We start from the raw sequence: 7,905 nt of genomic DNA, 5'->3' as shown, positions 1-7,905 counted from the left end.
GGGGATTTATATTCTGGGGTCAAAGGTCACTTCGACCAGAGCCCACGTGTGCTACGTGGGTTCTGCTGCTGCTGCTGTATGCCGGAGCTCAGAAAACGTTACTAACTTTTAAACCACACAAATATACTTTACAAGTTTACGTTTTATAGATCACGATATGCAATTTGTTATTTACAAACCGAATGATAGCGGGCGACGGAACTGTCAAAGCAATCGGGTCTTGGTGTCCCGCTTACAGCAGTCGAGTGTATTTATTACACCACTCGAATGTTTGTTTGCCGTCGTGGACTTGTCTTAGAGGGCCTCACCAGCTCGGCTCGTTGAGCCTCAGACGTTTGCCTCGTTCAGCTCGGCGCGCCAGACAGCCCGAGACGATGGACGACTCCGCCGCCGCCGACGACGCGACGAGACTCGCGGAAGGGAGCGCCGAGGCCGGAGACGCGGACCCTGCCTCGGCAGCACCCTCGCCTCCGCACGCCACGGGCTCCGCAGGGCCGCGGAGTGTCGCCACGAAGCGCAAGCACGGCCAAAGCGCCTGTGCGGCGACCGGGCATCAGCAGTGTGGCGATGATGATGGCGGTGACGATGATGATGGATATGGAGGAGTAGGAGGAGAGGGCAAGCGGCCACCGCGTCGCCACAAGCGCAGCCGACATCAGCGCGTCTCCGGCGAGCGCCACGTGCCGCCCCCCAAGAAGCGCAACGCCGGCGTGAGTTTCGGCGCGGACCACTTCGCCGAGGCCGAGTGCTACGTCGAGTCCGGGCTGCGCCGAGTGCGGCCCTACCGCTTCGACTTCACGTCGTACTGCAAGGGCCGCTGGCTGGGCCGCACCCTCGGGGAGGTGCTCGCGTCCGAGTTCCGCGCGCAGGGCCCCCGCTACTACGAGGCGGCGTGCGCGGCGGGCAGGATCACGCTGAACGGGGAGCGCACCTCGCTCGCCGTGGTGCTGCGCGACAACGACCTCGTCCGGCACACCGTGCACAGGTGAGGATGGACACCTGTGTGTGGGTGTGGGGGGGGGGGGGCGGGGGGAATGGAGCTTCATAGCTCATCGGATTTCTCCAGGATCAATAACGATTCTGAGGTAGCGGCGGAGACGTCTCGCCTCGGGGCAGAGTCGTCCCCCTCGGTCCAATCGCCCCGGGGCAGAGTCGTCCCGCGATGGGGCCATGGTGGCGACGCGCGCCTGTAAATCCATGAACTGTGGAGGCAGCGAGGGTTGTTGGGTCACTTATGTAAATGTTGCGAAACTCTCTTACCCCTTGGGCCGTCGAGGAAGGGCCGTCTCCCGGCACGCGCCAGGAGACGGCGGTGGTCACTTCTTTCGCACCGTACGTACCCAACTGTGGTAATGGATTGCTGGCCACCTCGCACGCGTGGGTTTCTCCAGGTTCCTTCGGTTTCCTCCGACGTGTGATCACTAATTTTCTGAGAACACCTTAATATGTATGAAACCGCAGAGCTTGAGTTTTTGTTGGCGCCGGACCTTCGCGTGCATGTCTGTGGTTCCTTGTGCCTCCGAGTCGTTCTCCTTCTCTACGAGAGTGAGCCAACACTGTGCGATGCGTCACAAGTTGTCATTTATTTGTATTACGTAGCGCATTTACCGCTCGTTGCAGAGGTTCACAGTTTGAATTCCACCGGCCGCCCTGGTGTAATACCGCGGTGTGTGTGTTATCTGGACAGCCATCGCCAGCATTGTCATCATTACAATTATGATAATGCCGTTCACTGAATAAAGAAGGCCTTGCTGAGACGTGTGATTTTGGCAGCGGAGTAGCAGTGATGGGAGTTATGGGGTGGCACCATTCTTCCCTACACCTCTGTGCTTCTTTCCTTTGCCAGCATAATTATTATAATAATTAACTATGTTTATCCAGCGCAAGAGGAGGTTCCTGCATTGGGAGGTTCCTGTAAAGGTTCTGTGTATAGTTTTCTTCGGCCCTCTGCCGTGGCAACTTTCCCTACACCTATCGCACGTTGTCTGACATCTTCACCATCACGCGACCTCGTCCGACCTACGCCACGTGACCTTCATTCCGTGACCCCCGACTCTCCCCCACCCCCCCCGCAAGGCACGAGCCACCCGTGGCCGCGGGCCCCGTCACGCTACTCGCCCAGACGGACGAGCTGGTCGTGGTGGACAAGCCCTCGTCCATGCCGGTGCATCCGTGCGGACGCTACCGCCACAACACGGTCATCTTCGTGCTGGGCAAGGAGCACGGCCTGGCGCCGCTGCACACCGTGCACCGGCTCGACCGCCTCACCTCCGGCGTGCTGCTGTTTGCGCACACGCTCGAGGCCGTGCAGCGACTCGACCGGCAGATCCGCGAGCGAGAGGTCAGCCCCGGGGCCGGTGGGGAACGGGGGTCGTGACCCCTAGATGGGTTCGCGCTGGGCGGTAGCCGCTCTCGCACACGGCAGCGTTGCCGCACTTTCCAACACGTGCGTTTGTGCTCGTGTTTGATGAGCTATCGTATTATTGCCTTCAGAGCCACAACAACAACAACGTAATGACCTTCACCTGCAAGGACGATACTTTTAGCGCTGGTTTTTTTTCGCCAAGTTTCCGGATTTTTTTTTTAGCAATCTCGCCGGTTTTTCTAACAGATAACTCCCCAACAGAAAAGCAAATTTACGCAAAACATGTATTTATATTGGATCATCTCCACGAGAGTGACTGTGAAGCTCCTCGTTTCAGAGAGAGAGACTGAGCCAAAGCATGAACACTTTCAACCTGAGTTGCAACACGTTAAAACATTAACAGTCACAGGATACGACTGTGTAGGTTTTCGCGGTTGCGCTGCGTGACTCTCCGATGTGTCTTTGAGTTGTTCTGCGTGATGTCTGACGTTTCGTTCCACGTGCTGGGAGCTTCTTCAGGAACCAAATTACATTGGACACCAAGCCGAATGACATGAACACGTGGGAGAGCGTTGCAGTGACAGGAGACCCTCATCCTTGTTTTTGACCCCTGACTCCTGACCCCTGATGCCTGTTGCCGCCCCCGCCTCGCTGACCCCACCAGGTGCAGAAGGAGTACCTGTGCCGCGTGGAGGGCCGCTTCCCGGGTGGCAAAGGGGAGGAGTCGGAGGAGGTGGTGTGCGCCGAGCCGGTGCTCGTGGTGTCGTATAGCGTGGGCGTGTGCCGCGTGGACCCACGCGGCAAGCCCTGCCGCACCACCTTCACGCGCCTCAGTTACAACGGCCGCTCCAGCGTGCTGCTGTGCCGGCCCGAGACCGGGCGCATGCACCAGATCCGCGTGCACCTGCAGTTCCTGGGCCACCCCATCATCAACGATCCCGTGTACAACGCGGCCGCGTGGGGGCCGGCGCGTGCCCGCGGCGGCACCATCGGCAAGAGCGACGAGCAGCTGCTGCAGGACCTCCTCGCCGACCGCCGCCGGCTCGGCGAGGAGGTGACGGAATCCTGCGACGGTGACGGTGGTTGCGGCGGCATCGGCAATGGGGAGGGAAGTATCGTCGTCGGGGGCATCACGTGCAGCGGAAATGACGATACTGCACAGAAGAGCAGTGGCGGCAGCGGTGGTGGTGATGGTGGCGGCACAAACGAGCCGGTTACGACGTCGTCGGAAGCCGAGGACCCCTGGGCTGGCGGGCAGGACCCTCTCTGCAGCGAGTGTCGCCAGACTCGGCCGGACCCCAGGCCCGATCAGCTGATCATGTTCCTGCACGCGCTGCGCTACCGCGGCCCCGGCTGGGAGTACACGGCGCCGGCGCCAGAGTGGGCGAGCGCCGACTGGCAGGAGCCCCCTCGCCCAGACACGAAGAAGAGCGATGGGGAACCTGGGCAGAATGAGACACCGGCCAGCACCACCACCACCATCACCACCCCTGGGCAGACTGACGCTCTGGGCTTCACGTGACTGCAGCACACGGTGGTGGTGGTGGCTGCTACAACGCTCAGCAAAGCTTCTTGAATCGAGCTTCTAGGTTATTTTGGTAAAGTCACGTGACTTTACTGAAAGAACCAAGAAGATGAATCCCTGCAGTCACGAAAGCTTTAAATCGAAAATTATTGAATCGCGTTGTGGCAAACGATCAAATCGCTCTGTTGTCCTGGTAAATAGTACACGATGTGTTGTATCATGGGCCCTGGCAACTTTGAGTTTAAATCGTGGGCATGGTGGATAAACCAGTCCTGGATCATCCACCACCTTTACCTAAGCCACAACGGTTATGTTTCGTCACACATCCTCTTGTGACACGGCATGGGGAGGTCTTCATCCAGCAGTGGCTTGACAAAGATGCTTGTGAATTATATTGTTTGTTGAGTTAATTTCCTCATTCATGTGGGTTTCAGTGTGAGGTCCTAAAGTTTTTTTATTGTTGCTCTGCAACATTTAAATAATGATTTATTTAGGAAGGTCTCGACAAGTCTCAAGATTCCCTTTTCCCAAAGGGTTCTGGCCTTTCGGGAAATTTGGCCGATTCCTTTTTAAAATTACCAAATCATTTGGTGATGCTGCTGCTTCTGGGTTGGCAACGGGTACACAAGCCCATTTAACAAAAAAAAACTCAACACTTTCCGTAGCAATATAAGAAAACATTGGTTTTTATTTTAAGGCAGCGTTATCTCCAAATATATTGAACCTTTTTAAGCACTCGGTGTATTTAAATAATCGACGCTTCATGTGAGCGGAACAGCCAGAGTATGTGGAGATAACCCACCGTGCGCACGAGGGAAATCGATCTGCACGGATGGGTTTGTGAACCCGCTTGCCGTTTTGCGGTCTTGTTGTCGTCACGCGTCCACACGCGAGTCATTTACGTTTGATCCGAACACTCTTGTCTCCAAAGTGCTAGATAATGGGCATTCGCGATCGCCGAGGGGAGTTTGAACTATTTTGAAGAAAAAAACTGGTAAACAAAAAATAAACCGGACTCGAAATATATAAATGTGACCGTGTTTTTCGACGATTAAAAAAACTCAACAAATTATTATTTTGCTCAGATTATCCCCACACACCTCGTCTGCTGGTTAAAAAAAACCGAGATTTATAAACAATCCACATTCACGAGGTGAGTCAGGAGGGCAGAGCGCCGAGTGACAGCTTTGTGCAGCATCACTGAAGCACTGAGGCAGGGGCACTCTTGCAAATGAGACTCCTATTCTGTCGAGGTCCGCCAGCCACGAGAGGGCTTCAGCAGAGAGAGTTCGTGTCCTTTTGCTGTTCCTCTGTCGAAGGAGGTGCCGCAGGCTCCAGTGGTTTTACTCTTTAGTCCATAGTTTGGGTTGCATGGGCACGATCGCATTACTGTTGATTGTGTGTTGCTGCTGCTGCTTTTATTGTAACAAAACACGAGCCCACGATACAGCACGCTGCGCCGGGTCGCATAACCTGGTTTCACATTTCCCTGGGGGACAGTCCCGACGCAACTGGATCATATAAAGGAGGGGAGGTAAAAGGTGGGGGAGAGGGGCTTGCTGCCCCCACCAGGTGATGATGTTGCTTGTCTTTCATTTTCCGTTCATAAAGGAGACGTGCATCGGCCTGTAGATGTTCTGATGCGGTTGACGGTCACAACAATGTGTTCGAAGAATATCAAAGCCAGGAGGTTGCGATGTTTGGGCCTCGGATGAGGTGTTCATTCTAGACGTCTGCGTTGATTCGCCAGCGTGCTTCCAGATCTGGGTGAGATTTTAGGATGGTGGCAGCAGCGTGATCCCAGAAGGGGGATCGGGTCTTTAGTGAGTGGCGAGGAACTTTGTAGAGGTTTTGGTTGATGGGTAGGTGGTTTTCGTTGGAAAGAAAATTTGTTAACTCCCTTGCACAGTAGTGTGCACATGTGTCTTGTCGATATTTGGTGGCAGAATGCTCGTCAGAACAGGGAGCCAGGGGATTGGTGTCGGTTGTGGTTGTGCCGGTTACAATGCGCGGTGCGTGTTTGTAGTTGTGCGTCTAGCAAGTTTGTGTACGGGCTTCTGGACCCGGCTGGAGCTCAGCGGTGTGCCACGGAGGAGGCCCGGTGAGAGGGTGGCAGTTCGCAGCGCGTCAGCTGAGGCGTCCCCTGGTCGTTCCATCCAAGTGTCGATTGCAGGGCGATTCTTGATTTGGTACTCTCACAGATCTGTTTCACGTGGGGCTTTTGACGGCCAGGCTTCTATCCATAATTGACTCTTATCCTGGTCGCATACGTTCTCACCCGGTTAAACAAAAGAAAGTTCAAACTTGATTTTTGTTTTACCCGAAAAGAGTTTGTTGGTGTCGAAAAAGTGGTTTTAATGTGAACGTTCAATAAAAGGGTGCCGCCTAATAGCAGAAAATTACCAATGTCCTGTTCTCGTGGAGCTTTCTGTGTTTGAGTAGTTCCATGGTGATTTTTCTTAACCACGAGTTGCCGTTTGAATGTTGGTAAAGCATTTGCAAAATTTTATTTGCTTCTAAATGAGCTTTTAAAGGTAAAATGCAATGAAACAGCGCCTCCTAGTGGTAGAACAGCGCCTCAATACAGTACAGGCAACATTTTTAATTTGTCTACTTGTGTTTCTTCGTCTGAATTAGTCTGTAATAAGGTAGGGCACTGACAAGGGGTTTGACAGCCATGGATTCTGAACCGCAGCGACCAACAACAACACAGCGATGGGTAAACGTGAGCACGTGGTCCACCGTCACCACGTGCTCCACTACGAGTCGGTCGCATTCACGTTTCCCCGCACGCCGTCACACGTGACTTCTAATGCGCGGTCCGGGGCCGCCGGGCTGCTCGTTACGTCACTTCCAGGTCACGTGGCCCTCACTTCCTGCGCGCACTGCACGTGACGACGTTACAGCCGGCGCGCGGCTCCGGCGAGGGACACGTGGGTGACGACCTCTTGACCCTTTGACCGTAAACCTCGGTACCCCACCACCCGAATTGCGATGTTCCGCCTGGAGGGGCTCGGTCCGAAGCCGGACCCCGAGGAGATCAAGAGGCAGATGCGTGCCGACGTGTGGAGCACCGCGCGCAATTTCCTCATTTACGTGGCCGTGCTGCGAGCAGGTGAGGGAGGGGGGACTGCCCACCCACAGCATCATCATCGTCGTCATTAACATCATCATTCGTTCACAGGCCACCGTTTGTGTCAACTTCCTCATCCCCATGTCGCATTCTCGCACGGTTCGCATATTCAGTGAACCGTACTATCAACATCACGTCAGCGCCTATATCAACAACGTCATTTCATCACCAGTATTTTAATAGTCATCAAATAACGTCATCGGCGTCATCGATAACATCTTCAAGGTCAGCATCAGGACATCAACATCGTTAACTCTGCATGTTGAGCTTCTTTCGCACCGTACGTAGCCCAACCGTGCGAATTGGAGGTGCGGGGAAGGTCGTTGTCATGAACATCGTTGTCAGTCCACTGGGGTGGGGGGGGTTATGAGGCCAGAGTGTGAATTCCTCGGCTCCACGTGTCGTCATCTGTAATATGAAATACGTGCAAACTCGTGTGTGTGCAAATACTCGCCTGTCCACGCATCGACCACCAGCCCCATTGCACACGTCGAGCGGACACCGCGCGCGGTTGCGCCTTCTGTTCCGCAGCGCCGTTCGTTCTTCAGCAACTGGACAAGATCTGAGTGTCGGAGGAGGTCTCGTCCACCATGAGGACAAGACGGACCAAGACGCGCCGCCCTTACGCCCTCGCCCAGCCCAACATAAATCCTGTTACTCAATAAACACACCGGCTACCATCAACCCTGTGTGTGTGCCAGTTACAGTATTTGTTATTGCGAGTGCAGTGTTCATCAAGCAAGTGAATATTCACCCACACTGGCTTTACGTGTGATTATTCATTACACGTAAAGCCGGTGCAAGTAATGATCGTGGGCTTTCAGCACAATCCCGCCGCTTCATATCCCAGAATCTGTGCAGTTGCCCTTCCTGCCTAACTCA

At 54.7% G+C, this 7,905-nt stretch overlaps 2 protein-coding genes across 2 annotated transcripts; both read left to right on the top strand.

The window, feature by feature from the left end:
- The first annotated feature begins 37 nt into the window (after positions 1–37).
- RPUSD2 (RNA pseudouridine synthase domain containing 2) lies at positions 38–6,292 on the top strand. The gene is made up of 3 exons (XM_078606106.1): positions 38–985; positions 2,077–2,341; positions 3,030–6,292. The coding sequence occupies exons 1-3, from the start codon at positions 183–185 to the stop codon at positions 3,885–3,887; spliced, it is 1,926 nt and encodes a 641-aa protein (XP_078462232.1). The 5' UTR covers positions 38–182; the 3' UTR covers positions 3,888–6,292.
- A 407-nt stretch (positions 6,293–6,699) lies between these two features.
- On the top strand, positions 6,700–7,707 carry TOMM5 (translocase of outer mitochondrial membrane 5). The gene is made up of 2 exons (XM_078606108.1): positions 6,700–7,005; positions 7,555–7,707. The coding sequence occupies exons 1-2, from the start codon at positions 6,885–6,887 to the stop codon at positions 7,587–7,589; spliced, it is 156 nt and encodes a 51-aa protein (XP_078462234.1). The 5' UTR covers positions 6,700–6,884; the 3' UTR covers positions 7,590–7,707.
- The last annotated feature ends 198 nt before the right edge of the window (positions 7,708–7,905 follow it).

Source organism: Lampetra planeri, chromosome 25 (assembly GCF_965212315.1).
Source record: "Lampetra planeri chromosome 25, kcLamPlan1.2.h2, whole genome shotgun sequence".
Lineage (NCBI taxonomy): Eukaryota > Metazoa > Chordata > Hyperoartia > Petromyzontiformes > Petromyzontidae > Lampetra > Lampetra planeri.
This window is presented reverse-complemented; position numbering and strand designations above follow the sequence as displayed.

Coding starts and splice junctions, on each gene's coding strand:
- RPUSD2 (XM_078606106.1), top strand. CDS start 183: ATGATAGCGGGCGACGGAACTGTCAAAGCAATCGGGTCTTGGTGTCCC. Junction 986..2,076: donor GTCCGGCACACCGTGCACAG/GTGAGGATGGAC, acceptor CCCCCCCGCAAG/GCACGAGCCACCCGTGGCCG. Junction 2,342..3,029: donor GGCAGATCCGCGAGCGAGAG/GTCAGCCCCGGG, acceptor TGACCCCACCAG/GTGCAGAAGGAGTACCTGTG.
- TOMM5 (XM_078606108.1), top strand. CDS start 6,885: ATGTTCCGCCTGGAGGGGCTCGGTCCGAAGCCGGACCCCGAGGAGATC. Junction 7,006..7,554: donor CGTGGCCGTGCTGCGAGCAG/GTGAGGGAGGGG, acceptor TCTGTTCCGCAG/CGCCGTTCGTTCTTCAGCAA.